The 17701-nt window shown below is 46.3% G+C and overlaps 1 protein-coding gene across 3 annotated transcripts in view; it reads left to right on the forward strand.

Annotated features, from left to right (window-relative positions):
• KAZN (kazrin, periplakin interacting protein) overlaps positions 1 to 17701 on the forward strand; it is a 723135-nt gene that overhangs the window by 564949 nt on the left and 140485 nt on the right. For all 3 annotated transcript variants that reach the window (XM_044996289.1, XM_044996291.1, XM_044996290.1), the window contains one exon: positions 5533 to 5724. In XM_044996289.1, the coding sequence (XP_044852224.1) occupies positions 5533 to 5724 (192 nt within the window). The remainder of the gene's footprint in view (positions 1 to 5532; positions 5725 to 17701) is intronic.

A 17701-nucleotide genomic window follows, 5' to 3' on the forward strand; every position in this document is an offset into this window, starting at 1 on the left:
TCCCGGGATAGAGTCCCCCGTCTTGTAAGCATGGCCCAGATTCTTTGTTCCTAGAGGTACACATTTATATTTAGCCATATGAAAACACACATTGGTTGCTTGTGCCCAGTTGACCAAGCGATCCCAATCACTGAGCGACCTGTCCCCTCCACTTTATTTACCACTCCCCAGTTTTTGGGCATCTACAAAGTTTATCAGGGATGATTTCGTTTTCTTCCAGGTCACTGATAGAAATGTTGAATAGTGTAGGGCCTAGAAAAGACCCCACTAAAAACACACCTTCTTGATGAAAATTCCCCATTTACTGTTACAGTAGAACCTCAGTTGCGAACACCTTGGGAATGGAGGTTGTTCGTAACTGAACAAAATGTTATGGTGGTTCTTTCAAAAGTTCACATCAGAACATTGACTTAATACAGCTTTGAAACTTTACTATGCAGAAGAAAGATGCTGCTTTCCCTTTATTTTTTTAGTAGTTTACAGAACTGTATAACACAGTATAACACAGAACTGTACTGTATTTGCAGGGGGGTTATGTTTTTTTTTTGTCTCTGCTGCTGTCTGATGGCGTACTTCTGGTTCCAAATGAGGTGAGTGGTTGACTGGTCAGTTTGTAGGTCTGGTGTTTGTAACGCTGAGCTTGTACTGTACGTTTTGAGACCAATCAGCCAGTTTTTAATCCATTTAATGTGTGCCATGTTAATGTTATATCTGTTTTTAATCAAAATGTTGTGCAGTATCAATCAAATCCCTTACAGAAATCTTAGTATACTATATCAACGCTAGCACTTTTATCAGCCAAACTTGTAATCTCATAGAAAAAATATCCAGTTAGCGTGACAGGATCGACTTTCCATAAACCATGCTGATTTGTATTAATTTATATCACCCTCCTTTAATTCTTTATTAACCGAGTCCTGTATCAGCCACTCCGTTATCTTGCCTGGGATCGATGTCATGCTGACAAGCCTATAATTAGCTGAGTCGTTCCGTTTATCCTTTGAAAGAAAGTTAATGTGCCAATATTTAAAGTCTTTTGGAAGTTCCCCATTGTTCCAAGATTTACTGAAAATCAACATCAACTGTCCAGTGAGTTCCTCGGCCAGCTCTCTGAAAACTCTTAAATGTGAGTGATCCAGGCCCTGCTGATTTAAAAATGTCTAACTTTAGTAGCTGATGTTTAACATCCTCCTGATATACTAGTGGAATGGAAAGAGTGTTATCATCATATGATGAGACTAAACCATGTGTTACGTGCATGCCTCTTGGCTTGCTTCTGTTTTGGGAGGCAAAATGCTTCCAAGGCATTGGGCTTAGACACACTATGTTACTTCTGAAGTGACATTCTCTTTAACTCCTTGATACGTGTAGCGAGTCAGGCTTGCATCTGGGTTAAGTCAGCAGAAACTCAGGTACAAGAGCTGAGCAGAAAGTGTGCCTGGATAGGAGGCCTGACCTGTCACGGTTGGACAAGGCACCTTCAACCTCAGCTCTGCCTGGAAAACCAGAAGTGAAAGTGGGTGGTTCTTGCAGGATCCTTTTGTCGTCCGTGCACTCCCCCGGGAGTGAATCATCCTGGGATACACCTGCCCCATGCAGATACCAGAGCGTGTAGTTTGTCAGTGAGGACAGATTGTCAGCTGGATAGGTTGACATGTATGGTTCCTTGTTCCACATTGTATAGTGACATTGTGGTTCAGTGGAGGACAAAGAGACCGGACTCCTGGGTTCCACCATCCCACTCGGACACTGACTCTCTGTAAGACGACTCTGTGCTTTATTTAGCTGGTCAGTAGAGCCCTGCGTTCCGCATCCAATCCGTGGAGCATGTTTGTGGATATAAAGCGGATATCCACAGATTTGCAGGGCTGTACCCATCAGTGTCTCTCTGTGTCTCTGTTTATTAATTTAAAGATGGGTAAAGGTAAATATTCCCATCTCACAAGGGGCACTGCAAGGTTTTGTTAAGGTCGGTATTACATTGGGGTTGCTGCCTCTTTACAAATGTGGATCAGTAAAAAGGCCAAAGTCTGTAGTCTGAATGAAATCCCTTGAAATATTTCTTGCACGTTTTATTCTTGTATGTAACAAATGGATATTTGTGGTTTGGAATCAACCCTTCAAAACCATATGAACTGGCAACATTCCTCTCGCTAAGGAAATCGAATTGCCTCTGTCCTGCCAACAGAGGCAGCATTTATCGGGGTCTATAATTTACTTTGGGGAGTGAATGCAAAGTATAAATGTAGTCAAACGCTGGGTCAGACAGGGGTTTTCCAGTGTCATGATTAAAGTTGGGTCTGAACAGCAAAGTCCAGCAGTTTAACTTGGTACAAATGTCTGCTTTTGGAGGGGTTTTGGTGATTGTCCTATGAGATCCAAAGGAATCCAGGTTCTGGGCCGGTGATCAGAGCATCCTGTGATGCCGTGTATCGCGAGCGACTTGTGCCTCTCTGTCTTGCCCCTCTCAAGGCCAACAAGAGGAATAGATAAGGAGCTGAAGCCTCAGAGAGGGATCACACAGCCCTTTGGAAACGCAGAGTTGCTCTGCTCCCTGGAAAACTGCTTTCTAGAGACGTGATGGGCTGAGCACTGACACCGTGTTGGTACCTATCACTGACAGGCTGATATCACAGGGTTATCTTTTTAACGCTGCTGGCCAGATGGTCTGGTCCCTGAACGGGAGGGACAGACAGGGAGGGAGAGAAGCAGCCTTTTTCCCCCTTTGTACTCGCTGTCCAGGGGCCAGCTGCATCTTCAGTCCTCGCACTCCCTCCCACTTTCCCTTACCCTGTGCTTTGGCCATGGGGAGAAAGAGGAGTAATGTGGGTGCAGCTAACTGGATGCAAAAGGCGCACGTGCCGCACCCTCAGAGATGCAGCCAATGCTCAGGGGAGCTTTGGAAGGCCTGGGGCCACCGGCACTCCCCCCAGCGCAGTGTGGTTCTGCACCAGCTGCCTGTTTCGCAGAGAATTTGGCCAAAGATTTGCACAGGCGAAGGGCTCGGCAAGAGCCCAGCGTCACTCTAGCCTTGCCAGCGCCGGCCTCCCACGCTTGGAGCTGGCTGTCAGCAGAGGAGGGAGATTCGGCAGGTAAATGGATTTTCAAAGAAGCAGGCGACACAGGTATAATCTCTCCCTGAGTACCCAGGGGTGGCTGCTTCGAAGCCGCAAACAAAACGTCCATTCCCCACCATGTCCATTTATTTAAAGAAAACCCACCCTCGTTTTCCCCCCCTGCCAACTGTCCTTGTCCTGCTCTTATCTTCCATTCATGCCTTGTTTCCACAGCGGTGTTGTGGTGAGGGTAGATACAGCACGTCGGTGCCCCTTTTAATCAGGGACTCCACAACGGGAGTCCAATGGTAGCAGAAAGCTGGCGGGTCTAAAAATCCCAGTTTGGCTGGCGCAGAGTGGCTCCTAAATGCAGGGGATTGTAGATTTTTAACTTCTGGCTCCACTATTCTTCATTGCAGCGTTGTTATTGGTGGAGTCGGCGCTGGCAGATTTTTCTGCTGCGCTGTTGAATATGCAAATTGATTTCTGTTTGATGTTCGTGTTGCTGTTCTAGGAGTGACCTGGCTCAAACTGGAGTTTGGAAATCTTCATATATATTACCAAAAAAAAAAAAAAGAAGAGTAAACAACCCCTCCAAACAAGCAGCAGTACTTTCAGCAGGGCATGTTTTCAGAGACTTAGGTGTGAGGATAATGGAAAGCGAGGGCAAGCAGATCCTAAGAACAGCAGAGCGTAATGCATTTCTGAGTGCAATGGTCTCTGAATATTTCATCTATAACCAGCAGTGATACGAGTCTCGTCGTGTATTAATACCCTTTTTAAACAGCAGTAAGCATCTTTGCTGTTCTCGCTCCGTACTGCTGTGATAATGGTTCAGAAACTAGCCCCCTGCAGTATTGTCTGGGATTCCATTATTCAGCTGAGGAACAAATCTGTTCCCGTGTAACACTTTAACCTTTTGATGTATGAGGCGCTCTCTCTCTCTCCGCCCTCACTTGCATACACACTGTCAATATTTATGACAATTGATGTACTACAACGCTCTGACAAGCTGTATTTGGCAGCCGTCACAGCCCAAAATGCATCGTTTTACAGCAGTTTGTAATAATGGCTTCTCATGAGTCTCTTTAAAGATGCATATTTTGTAAATGGCCTATGGAGGATACTCCATCTCTGTTGCCTTGATTCTTAGAGATGCTTCTGGTTGGGTTTTAGTTGGCCACCAAATAGTTCTTAAGAGAAGCAGCTGCTTTTCTAGAGCCAATCAGAACCTCCTTTCCTGTACACACATGAACTATGCAAAAAAAAAAAAAGTTAATGGAATTTAACTCGCAGGAACTATTTCTGGACTTGCTTTGTAGTTGCTGCTTTAACGTTTCAGGATCCTTGCCCTCTGCTTCCATACTTCCAGGGATAGTACTAAGGGCAGTGATGGTTAGTAATTAATATAGAAGAATTAGATACAGACAACAAGGATTGAAAACTTTAAAAGTTTGGTTTTTGCCCGTAGATGAAAGGAGATTCCTACCCGCATCCCCCCAAGATGTCTCAAAACAGCTTTGCCTAAGATTTCTTGGGCAGAGTTGGAGCACATGGGTGAATAAGCAGAACCTGCTTACACTAAACTTCGATACAGTGAAACTCAGTGGAGTAGATCGAAAGTTGAAGGCAGCGTTTACTGAGACCAGGCTGAGCAACTGCTTTCTCTAGATATTGTGGCTACAGCAAAAATCATTAAGGAACAGTGGCACCCTTAAAAAAATTAGCAGAATTTAGAGGTAATGGTCAAGATTTTAAAAAATGCTGGGTGATTTTGGGGTACCCAGTCTGAGAAATCTTAAAGCAGTCGGATTTCCAGAAGGTAGGTGCTTCGCCCTTTCTGAAAATCAGACTTTTGTTTTTTAAAAGCTGCCTTAAGTCTGGCATCCAAAAATAAAGGCACCCAAAATCACCCTTGAAAATCTTTGCTAGTGCTTCTCCGAGGGCTGAAGTTTTTCTCTCTGGTCATGGCTTTAAGAACTGGAAAAGGAACGGAATAGAAACAAGTTACTGGAGGGAACTCTCTGAGCTCCCTTCTGTTGGTTCCATCCCTCGTCTGAAAACTTCTGACGTCAAGGGTACGTTTGGTCAACCACATTCATCTTTTTAAACGTATTGAGTAGCCCCCGGTGACCGTCCAAAATGTCTTCAGTGCTTTGCAGGGTGCAGATTGCAGTCTCGCTTATCAAATTAGAGTGAAGCATTTCTATGGAGACTAAAAATGACTTCACTGCCATGGCACTGTACCTGTGCCTCTGGCACCATGTATCTAAGCAGGATGAGCAGGTTAACCTGGGGGTGCTGTGGTTCCTACTCAGTGGAATTGCAGGGGCTTGGGAGTTGCATGTGCGACACCAGCGCTGGGTTCTTTTTACTAACCGGTTTCTGTTGTCTAACTGCCCGAGCCACTGAAAACCTGCCAGAGCTGAAGAGAGCAGCTAGTCACTTCCTTGAATTGTGTTCTCTCTTCCTCCAGTGCTGTTACGAGAAGAAGTGACCCAGCTTCAGGAGGAGGTTCACCTGCTCCGACAAATGAAGGAAATGCTAACAAAAGATCTGGAGGAGACACATGGCAGCAAGTCGACGGAGGTTCTCTCCGCCACTGAGCTCAAACTCCAACTGGCACAGAAAGAACAAGAGCTAGCGCGAGCCAAAGAAGCTCTACAGGGTAAGAGTTAAACCTTCCCGTTGTCTTTGTGCCCAGGTCTTCTGTGTCTTCTTGTCTGTGCGTGGCTCTGTCACAGGATCTGTGCTTTACACTCTCTGTCTCTGAACATCTCTGTGTCTGTCTCCACCCTTCTTTTTCCCTCCGTCCCTCTGTCACATCCTGAGATTCGGCCACGATGTTTACCAAAGAGGAACAAAAAGTTTTTGTTCTGATTACAGGGTTTATAATCACCCCAGAGCCTCCTGCCTTTGTCTGCCGGGGTCAGAAGGAACAGGGCTGCTTCTTAAGGGCCTTTTAGTTTAGGGTGAAGGGGAAGTGGTTTATAAGGACCCAGGTGTAATGATTTCACTCCCACCAAAATTCTGTCCCGTGCTTCCAGACTTAGCCCAATAGACTGGCCTGAATTTCCCTGCTGTACAGTGAACGTTCACTGAGCCTTCTGCAGCCACTCCAGCAGAGAGCTTTCTCCTTGAAATGGATGATGTCCCAGTATCATTTATCTGTGTGTGTACAAGTCTGCATCCCACCCCCAATGCCCTGTTCCAGTATTAGATGGTGGGCATAGCCATGAATGTCAGTGGATGTCAGGAAAGCTGCACAGACTTAACAGATTATGCACTGATGCCTTGAGTTTCAGCCAGGGCTTGGTGTACTGATGGGGGCAGAGTGAGGCGGGGTGGGGCTCTCGCAGGGGAGGGGCTGAGTCCAGCTTAGCTGAATCCCACAGGCTTAGCTTTCTGTTTCCCTGGGTTGAAATAAATCATTCTGCTTTCTTATTTCATGTCTGTGTCTGTGTGAGAGAGAAACTTGGGTGGCTGGCGACCCATCCTAGCAGAACAGAGGTTTTCTTAATAGAGCTGGCTACGATTCCTCCTCTTGACAGGCTTTTCAGGACGTTGTACTTTGTTTGTGTCTCTAACCACTGTAGATTTGGATGATTTTTTTTTTTAAATTACAATACTGTCTGTGAGCACTGTCACCCTGTAAGCTGGACAATGTGTTGCCAATGGCAGAATGACCGGGAATGGCCATGACCAACCTGCGTACGAATACAACCGAGGACATTTTGTTGTCGTTCCTACTCTTGTCCAGAAGATGATCAGTGTTGTCTCTTTGCAGAGCTGCTCGTTGTCTCCTGTGTGAGGTAATAATGGAATCAAGCTAGCCACAACGGCTACTGGTTTCCAGCTCACAATGCTTGTGAGAGAGTTCAACCTGGAAAATTATATTACAAATCCCTTCAAGTTTCCTCTTGAAGGTGGCAATGAACTTGCTCATGGCTTTGCCTTCGTCTCCTGGTGACTTGCGTGCCATGTCTGAGTATTCGCGAGAATGAGCCTATGTCTCCAAATGAAAACGTTGATAAACTACCACGCCAGTTTACGCAGCATGAGAACTAGGCCTCAGGGGTAGTGTACGCTTGAAACGCGGCTGCAGCATTGTAGCCACTCACTCCAGTCTCCTGTCACTGTAGTTAACCCACCTCCCCGAGAGGTGGTAGCTAGTTGACAAAAGAATTCTTCCGTGGACCTAGCGCTGGCTACACTGGTGTTAGATCAACGTAACCGTGTCACTCAAAGGGTGGGTTCCTCACACCCTTGAGCGATGTAGCTGGTCGGCTTAACTTTTGAGTGCAGACTTGGCCTAAATCCTCTTCTGTTGCTGCGCTAAGCCCTTAGGTAAGGTTGAAATAAAAGATTTTGCATTTGGATTTTCAGTGCATTCAGCTGCACTGTTGCATGTTGCATGTTGCACTGTTACAGGCAGTGTTATTTCTGACCTTGCATAGGCTGTGATGGTAAGAAGCACCAGTTGGGGGGAAAAAAATCTGTATAGTTTCTGGATTTGATCCTACTGCCCATGGGAAAGTAAATACTTGGCTCAATTAAACCACCTTGTAAGATGGTTGTAAGAAAAGATTATTGGTTGAAACAACAGAGCTTGTGAGTTCAAGGCTTGCAGCATGGGGATCGTGTCCGTACCAAGGATTTACTGTATTGTGATGCTGCTTGGTGCCTTAAGAAGAGTGGTGGTGATTTAAATGACTGACACAAAGTGGCAGTCTAAAGCAGCAGGAGGACCAGAAAGAGGATCTCCTAGGACGTTTTAGCCGCTCTAATTCGTGGTGTGAGAACCGGCTCAGGAAAAATGCAAGTTGCTGCCCTTAGTTTGAGTTGGGTCGCTGGCAAACGTGTCCCCAAAGCAGAGGGACTGAGTGTCGTACGGGCAGGGAAGTTGGGGGAAAACAACAAAGACATTGAAGAGGAAGAATGAAAAACTCTTGAGGTGAGTAAGCGTCAGTCGACACTTGGCGTGGGGGTGTGATTCCAAGGTCTAATCAAGCTAGTGCCCAGAAAATAAAATGTAACCACAGCAGTGCAAACGGCAGGCAGGGCAAGCCTCCCGAGTTCGTACCCATCCAAGGCGCTAGGTCTGTATTCGGGCAGCTAGCTCCTCCCACCACTTGCACCACCTTGGTAACTCAGTATTTTAGCAAGCAAGCACGGGTATGTCTCCTCAAGCTAAGAATCACTTCCCAGCCCAAAGTGCAGACATCCCCTATCTCGTCTTGGAGATTTCAAGGTCAAGTGCATAGCGGCTGGGCCTTATCACAGCCAGGGAAGCAAACCAACTCCCTCTGAGTGCCGGAGGTGCAGCTTGGGATACGAAATGAGAAAGCAAAGCTGAACGATATTGCTGAAAGTGCACATAGGATTAAGATGCTTTCTATCCAGCTGCAAAACATAGGGGATAAATTGCAGGCAGGTGTAATCTGAATGCAACTGGCATAAAAGGAATTTATGGGCCCAAAGTATGAAAAACTACAATCTGTGGCTGCTGTTGGTTGTTTAGGAAAAAAAATCCGAGCAAGCAGCAGCTGTCAGGCAACATCTGCTAACGCCACCGTATCAGGCCTGTAGGAAAAGAGCAATAGAAGAGTCACACCAGGGATGGATGAATCCCAACTTTCAGACTCAGAAAGATGTTCCAATAATTCCAAAACAGTTACCTCCCCTTAGGCTATGCATATTTTTTGGGCTCTTGCATAGTGTCTTTTGTCTGGGACTCACTTTCAAGCATGAATTAAACCTCACAATACCCCTGTGAGGTTGGGAAGAGTTCTCTGTATTGAGGGGAAACTGAGGGCATGTCGGCGCTACAGGCCATAATGTAGATGTTTTCTGCATTGACAGATGGGTGTTTGCATCAAGGTAGATAATCCTCCTCTCTGAGTGGCAGTAGTTGTGTCAAAGGAGGAATTTCAACCTAGCCACATCTACACCAGGGACTAGGTCAGCCTAGCTATGGTCCTCAGGAGGGGGAATTTTTCAAAGGCAGGTGGTACCTTCTCCAAGGTCCCTCAGCTCGGAATAGAACCCACAATTGTTGTCTCCCAGGCCTCTGCCCTGCAGATCACACCCTGGAGGGAGCAGAAGCTTTAATAAACTTGAGTTCATAATGAGCAAAACTAAATTCTAGCAATTTACCATTAGGAGAACATAGATCCTGCAATCATATCTTCATGGCTGGGCCCTTACCCTCAGTGTGCCAGAGCACTCAAGGGGGTTCCATGAAGAGTCTGCCAGGTAGGGTGACCAAATGTCCTGATTTTATAGGGACAGTCCTGATTTTGGGGTCTCTTTCTTATATAGGCTCCTATTACCCCCCACCCCGTCCCGATTTTTCACATTTGCTGTCTGGTCACCCTATTTCCAGGATCAGGGGTATTCAGATCCTGTGAGCTGCAACTTGCAAGCAATTAACTTTATTGATGTTACTAATTTGGTCATATCTTGCGGGAGGCGAAGAGGAGGAAGGTTACCTATTTGCTATTATAACGTGGGTTCATGGTATGGTTGTCCTTTACAGTAGTGCAGTAATGTTTATTACTTGCCTGTGGTGACAGTCAGCATTATAATAGTAACCACTGTATCCACCTTTCATTTTGCCTCAGACTCTAAACTCAGAGAAACAATAAGCACATAGGGGCTAGTGACGTACGGACAGGATCAGTTATTTATTCTGCCTCAAGAAACCGAAGCAGGCACAGCACATAGCCCTTAGGATGCTGGCAAGCATCGGCATCAATTGCATACCTGGGATGGAGCTGCTTATTGGTTGCAAAAGACAGATTACAAAGATGCCTATGGGACAGAAAACTACCCACCGCCGTCAAGGCTCTGCCATGACTGCTGCTGTCGTTTTTCACCAGCCTGTTCTGAGCAGATGGATGCAGTCCCATGCATCAGCAGTGCGTCGTGATCCTTGTTAGCACTCTGTGTAGAACGAGGTTTCTCAACCTGTGGGTCACGACCAAAAATCAGGTGGCCAGAATGTTTCAAGGGGTCACATGGGAGCCCCACTCCCGTGGGGCTGGCTGGGCTCAGCTGCCTGCTCCGGGCGTTGTGGCCGCCGGGTGGAGCCCTGCACAGATACACAATTTATGTCCGTAAGCAGCTCACCGCACTGCTGGTGAGCCTGGTGCCCGCTCCAGTTGACAGGACGAGGGGCAGTACAGCCACGCCGGAGGAGATCCTGGGCTGGGCGCTGGGTCCTCCAGCGCCAAGGCCTGACATGCTGCTGATTTTTACCGCTGTGGTTCCTGGCCCAGTCGCTGGCCATGGCCCTGCTAGTCTCACTCGCCCTGCAGCTCCATGAATATCCGCGTTATCTCTGTGGATATAAATTGGGTATCCATGCAGGGCTCTCCTTCTGGGGTCTCAGTGCTGCTCAGGTTTGGCCCAGCCGCTGCTCTGTCATGGTGATGGGGGGCCCAGCCAGGCCAAATTTGAGTGAGTGATGCTGTGACCCCATGTGCCTGGTCACACCACCACTCACTGAAATTTGGCCCAGCTGGCTCCCATTGTGGGGGCGGCGTCAAACCTGAGCTTAGACAGCCCGGAGCAGGAAACTGAGCCCAGCCAGCCCCATGGGACCAGAGCCGCAGGAGCCACCGCTGCAGGGGGAGTGTGGGGTGGGCTCTGGAATGATCCCCCTCCAGAATCTCCTACCGCCATCCCAGGTCAGGACCCATCTCCTACTCTGGGCCTCCTGCTCCCCCCAAGGGGCAGGACTAGGGCGACCAGATGTCCCGATTTTATAGGGACAGTCCCGATTTTTGGGTCTTTTTCTTATATCGGCTCCTATTACCCCTCACCCCCGTCCCGATTTTTCACACTTGCTGCCTGGTCACCGTAGGCAGGACCCATCACTCCCTGGCCTACTTACGGGGTTGCAAGAGGCCATCAGTATTTACAAATGGGTCCTGAGCCCGGAACCACGGCTGTAGAACAAATGTAGCAAGCCAGGAAAAGGAATGTGAAGCTAGGTTACTGGGAGATGCTCATTGGGACAGCGCTGGAATATGGAGAGTGGGTTTTTTACAGCACAAGATAATAAAAAACGCCCCTCTTGTTAATGAACTGTAAATGAAATCAGGAAGCACCATTTTGTACGCAGAGCCGACAGACCATCCTGGTGGTTCCAATTCCCCAGTCAGGGAGGGAACTCCTCTCTCAAATGCTGGCAGAGTTGCTGGTCTAAATATCAATGAAGCCCCCGCGTGCTGGGAGTGGCAATGTGTCCCCCTCTAGCGGTGGCCGGGCCAGCTAGAAGTGGATGAGCTCGCTGGGGCTTTGATCAAGCAGGGAGCCTCAGAGGCTGTTGGTGGCTTCACTGGAGCCAGGGCAGAGACTGTTTCTGTGCCTGCGGTGGCGGCAGTGTGAGTAACAACCACCCTTGTTTGAGAAAGTGCCTGCAAGGGTGGGGGGGTTGTTTTACACCAGCACTTGGTTGACGCTGACGAAATTTAAAAGTACAAAGCAAGAACAGTGTTGCAGACCCCAAGCGCTGAAAAATCCTGAGTCGGGTCCCTCCAACTATCGTGAGACTGGCGTTAAAATCAGGAGCATTAAAGAAAAATGAATTTTGGGTTCTTTTCTCGTACCTTCTGGTTTCCGAACCTTTAGGGTTCCCATTTTCAGGCTTCAACTCCAGAATGATGAGAGCTGGACATTTCTTTTTATTTTTAACTGAAAGCCAAGTTTCTCCTCTAATCAGATGCCCCCAGGCTCTAGCACCTTAAGAAAAAAACAAATATAATGAGACTTGTGATAGCAGAAGCTGGTAACGCTGTAATAAGTGCAGGTCTTGGGAGATCGATAAAAATCTCTCTGGAGTTACTAGTTAGCAGGATGTGCCTCGTCTGACCATCACTCTTCCTCACCCTTGTATAGCTGCAGTTAACTCAAATGCAATTTCCTAGAGCTCTCCAGAGGTGCATTGATAGTGTTGGTGCACAATGATGCTTGAGCTGGAGAAAAATGCTATGTAAATTGCAGCTGTTATTTTAAAAGCACATTAATGACTTTCAGCTCCTCGCTAGCAATAATGGCTGGGGAATCAATGACTGTCAAATGGAAGATAAAATTGGCAAAAAGAAAAGAGAAATAGGGACAGATCCTCAGCTGGTATAAATCCAGCATAGCTGTATTGATTTCAGTGGAACTACGCCAGTTAATACCAGCCAAGTATCTGGCCTGTAGCTATTCAGCTTCTCTCAGGGTCGTCTTATTCCAATCCATGGAGAGTACCAACTATTTTTAAAATCTGTTTTTAAACGGAGTGATACAGCTGTGTGAAATGCATTCTCTCGAAACCCCGGTGTCGTTCAGGGCCTGGTTCAACACCCTCTGAAGTCAAGTCTTGGAACTGAGTTTATCTGGGCAGGAGGGTTCAAAGAACTCCGGTGGTAGGAAGTGTGTTAGGTAGTGGGACTGCAAAGCATTTCATTTAGGGGGGAGATGGGAGAGGAAGCTTAAAGGCATTGGATTGGGATGAAGCGTGTCTAGAGAGGAGGATGAGGAAAGAAGGCTGCTGGATGTTTAGGTGGATGAAGGATGAAGTTTTGGAAGCCGCATTTTAGTCTCAATCCACCTCTTCCCAGATCTCGCTGAGACTCTGGAATGCTCTCCTGGATTCAATATCCCCAGAAAATACGTGGATACGTAGCCTTGACTGCACCTCTTGTTCCATCCCAGTGCAGCCGACAGAGCATTCATCTAGCTAGAAAAAAACCTAAACTCTTAAAGAAGGGAGAGCAGCTCATCTGTGAAAGTTCCCTGCAGTCCTGCACATCTGTCTTGAAAACTCTAGCGGGGTGGAAACCGTAAACAGAACACAACCCAGGGATCGATAGGGGCCAGGAAATGTGCTTCACCGCATGCCTCACTGCAGATTTTTTTTTTTGAATGCCATGTTAGCATTTCTCTCGTTTCACTAACCTTTCCCTCCCTGTCCATTTGCTGATCTGTCATGATAGCAGCCCTGTGGAATGCACCTCCCCCTGGTTTGTGCTGCTTGTCTGGGTTTTATAGTTGTTTTAAGAATTCCTTGTTTTATTTGCATGGGGTGTTTGGCGTGAGAGAGAGATTGATAGCGAAAGAGATTGAGGTTTGCTTGTTGTGTTACCTTGTTGGTTTCTATTGTGTGAGATTGTTGGGGCTCCCTACCAAATTCATGGTCCATTTTGGTCAATTTCGCAGTCCTAGGAATTTAAAAATTGTAAATTTCATGATTTCAGCTATTTAAATCTGAGCTGTCATGGTGTTGTAATTGTCGGAGTTCTGACCCAAAAAGGAGTTGGGGTGGGGGCGTCACAAGGTTATTGTAGGGGGAGTTGCGGTACTGCCACCCTTACTGTTGCTGCTGGCGACAGTGCTGCCTTCAGAGCTGGGCAGCTGGAGAGCGGCGGCTGCTGGGAGCCCAGCTGTGAAGGCAGCGCCGCCGCCAGCAGCAGCGCAGAAGTAAGGCTGGCATGGTATGGTATTGCCACCCTTACTGCTGTGCTGCTGCCTGCAGAGCTGGGCCCTCAGTCAGCAGCCGCCACTCTCCGACCGCTCAGCTCTGACGGCATCACAGAAGTAAGGGGTGGCAATGCTGTGACACCCCCCCACAAATAACCTTGTGACCCTCCCCGCAACTCCCTTTTGGGTCAGGACCCCCAATTTGTGAAACCCTGGTGTCCCCCATGAAATCTGTATAGTATAAGGTAAAAGCACACAAGACCAGATTTCATGGGGGGAGACCAGGTTTCACGTTTTTCATGGCCATGAATTTGGTAGAGCCCTAATGATTGTGTGTGTGTGTGTGTGTGTAAATATATATGTATATAATTAATATGTCCATAGAATACATGAATACATATTAGTGTGGAGTGGAATAAACATTTTTATCAACATGAATTTAGGAATGGCACATTAATATTGTGATGAAGTTATGCAGCTGATCCTGAACGAATGCCAATAAAACCTTTATACCACACCATCATGTATTCTGCAATTGCCAAATATGCTAAAGAAAAACTACTTTAGGAATGTTTTGAAACCAATTCAGGCAGAGAAACATGCAGTGATCTGCAGGTGCATAGATCTGCAGTATTGCCATCCATAAGCATTCAAAAATCATTAGTCAGATTCTCAAAAAGAGAAAAAGTGAGTCCAGCTTAAATGTGGGGACTTTTTATTTGCCTTCTGGTATTTGAACCTTTAGGGTTCATGTTTTCCAAATATTGCAAGACACAGATCACATTGCAGGAATTGTGCTGTCGTTTTGGAAGGGAAGAGAAAATACCATGTGGCACCAAATGATCAACCATACAGTGGTGTTATGAGATTACTAATCATAGAAAAAGATGACAGTCGCTCACTGCAACAACCAGTCACCTTAGGGTGTCTAGACAGCAAGTATGAAAAATCGGGATGGGGTACAGGTGATAGGGGCCTATATAAGGAAAGGTCCCAAATATCAGGGCTGTTCCTATAAAATCGGGACATCTGGTCACCCTAAGTCAGCTGGTGTTTTTCATATAAAGTTTTCATTGAAAAATTATTAGCATGACAAATTTAGCAAGTATTAAAAATTTCAAAAAGTTCCCAAAAAATTATTAGCATGACAAAAAATTCCCCAGAAATTATTAGCATGACAAATTGAGCAAGTATTAAAAATTTCAAAAAGTTCCCAAATAAAGTCCAAATTTCATTGACAAAACCAAACGTTAGGAATAGTTCACCCACCTCTAGTTATTTGTTTTTGAAAAGCACGTGGAATTTTTTTCGATGTTTAATGCTTTGTATGGAGTGTTTATAAAACTATATAGATATTAAAGTATTTTTTAAATCTTGGGCGCATTCCCCACCTCCCTATGGCCACTGTGTGCCCCTGCAGTGGTATACAGGGGGCTGGAAAAAAAAAACTCTGGCTAGGGGAGAATTCCTTCACACAGGTACTGCATGCGAGAGCCAGAGGTTGCTCCAATATCGCCCCCCCCAGCCCCTCCCCATGCATAAGTGGTGTATTGGAGGTGGAGAGGATGGGGCTCTACTGTAAGCTTGCTACCGTCATTCTGAGCAGCTCCAGGTTGCATGCAATCTCCCCCCTTGTTTTTAATTATTTTACGGTCTGATTTATTTTACAAATAGACTCCGGAATCCTGCCATGAGTAAAAGGCTGCATCAAGTTTTTATGGAAATAATCCATTGCAACCCAAGTCATGCAGACTCGGTAGAAAGCTGCTTTGAAATAGTTACTGTGGAGGCAAATAAGTCAGTGAAAACAGTCGTTTGGTAAGTAACTATTATATGTTAGAAATTTGCAAATATAAAGGAGGTAGTGATTAGATGTGTGAATAACAGAGTACTTGTATGTACACTAGCTAAGAAAATAACAACAAAAGCAATTCAACCTTATACTTAGCGTGTAAGCTGATGGGTCACGAGGCAGTAGCCCCCGTAGGATAGTATTGCTCCACTGTATGGGTTAATATATTGGCCATTGTTTCCTGAAACATCCCACTCTGTTACCAGGTCTTGATCCTTCTGAGAGAGAATTTCTGGGTCCTTCTCACTTCTCCAGGCAGGTGTAACTGGTGATCCCACCTTAATATAAGGGCAGTGGGTAGGACGGCCAGGTCAGGAGGGACTTGCCTGTGGAGCTAGTGCTGGGAGCTGCAGCTGCCCGATGCAGGTAGGAGGAGGCCCCAGCTGAGTAGGAGCTGGTGCGGGTGATGACACGGCCCCTCCCCTGCCCTCAGTAACCAGACCTTGGGTGTCCAGTCAATTGATCTGATCAGACACTATCGGGTTTCCTTTTTAACTGAACTTTCTGGTCGAAAACTGGCCCCTTAGCAGCAGGATGAGCTGTTTAGAAGAGAGAAGATCCAGGGTGTGGGCCGAGCTGTCCCGAGAAGGAAATCAAGGAGCTGTGAAGCCTGGGAAGAGGGTTTGTGTTGAACGTTGTCTTCTTGCCATTTTCCTTCTTGGTAAAGCCAGGCGTGGAAAAGAGGGTGTTTGCACTTTGACTGTGTTTGTAGAGCAGGCTGAGAAAGGCACCAGCTGACGGGGGGTTGTCGGCTGAAGTTCGTCATTGTAGGAGGTAGGATACTACACTGAGTGAATCATTGATTCTGGCAGTCGTGGCAGTGCCTAATTTTTTCTTTAAAAAAAAAAAATTAAATATCCAGAATTTTGGTGTGTCATGCTAAAAAGCAAGTGTGATCTCCCCCTGCTGGTCTGGGGCAGGTGGTGCACTTGTGTGCCGGCAGAGAAATCAGGCACCCTTGTATACAGGCAGGGACTTAAACAGAGGCAACCAAATTGGCTTTTACTTAATCTGAAACATCATAAAGTAAATGCATGTGTGTGTGATTGCTGGGAGAGCGTTAGCAGGGACAGAGCTTTTTATTGTCCACCTTCTAAAAAGCTGTTACACACAATGAGGAATAAGAAATAAATCTGTATCTTTAATGTAGTTGAAAATTTATTATTTGTATGGCAGAAGAGCTGAGCCCTATAAGAATACATAGTGATAGAGAGCCCCTGCCTGGAAAAGCTTCCAGTCTAAATTGACAAGGCAAAGAGTAAAAGGAAAAAACGGGCACAAAAAGTGAAGTGATTTGCCCAAGGTCACACAGAAGGTCATAGAATCATGGACGATTAGGGTTGGAAGGGACCTCAGGAGGTCATCTAGTCCAACCCCCTGCTCAAAGCAGGACCTAATCCCCAACTAAATCATCCCAGCCAGGGCTTTGTCAAGGCAGGCCTTAAAAACCTCTAAGGATGGAGATTTCACCACCTCCCTAGGGAACCCATTCCAGGTCATTAGCAGAGCCAGGAATAAAACTCAGCTTTCCTGACTCTCAGTCCAGTGCCCTATCCACTAGGCTACCCTATCTCTATAATACCTCTGTGTAAAAGCAAAATATGTCACATGTATTCTTCTAGGCCCTGTACACAATAAATGCCAAGGTGCTCTTACAGCAGTGTACAGATCGTGTAAATTGACACTTACGATTGTTAGTGGAAAAATTATAGAAGTCTATCCTTGGTGTTGATTTTAAACCTGCAAGTACAATGCAGAAGATTAGGATGGATATGGAATACCTGGTGCTTAAAGTGGAGGGAAGCACTGAGATCTGGAATAGCTTCGCCTGGAGTGTTTGTTTTTACTAGGCTTCAGTAATTTTAACAGCCTCACTTTTGCATAACTTTGCTTCACTGACACCAGCTTGATGCTGGCCAAGTGGTTAGTGACAGATGTTAATTCTCGTCTGGAGATAGAAAATTCATGTACTGTGATGTTACTTCTCCTGATGAATATTTAAATATTAAAACCGCAATCCCACAAAATGCTGAGACAACACTTTTCTTAGTTCTTAAACTACGGAGAGCTCCTGAAGTGGTTTGTTTTGTAATAGTCTGAATGCAAAATACAGATTAATCATCCCTCTTTCTGTACTTGACATACACTTCTCACGCTTTTGTTAGTGCTTAATGCAACATAAGCAAGGTGATAAGCTGCACACAGTGTCCCTTTCCCTCGCTAAGACCCCTCAGCCTGACCCGGTCTCTGTCTTGCCTGGTGCCATGGCTGGCTCCAGCCGAGTGGTGCAGCTGCCTGTCCTGGCGCTCTGGGCGGTACG

This window comes from Mauremys mutica, chromosome 21 (assembly GCF_020497125.1).
Source record: "Mauremys mutica isolate MM-2020 ecotype Southern chromosome 21, ASM2049712v1, whole genome shotgun sequence".
Lineage (NCBI taxonomy): Eukaryota > Metazoa > Chordata > Testudines > Geoemydidae > Mauremys > Mauremys mutica.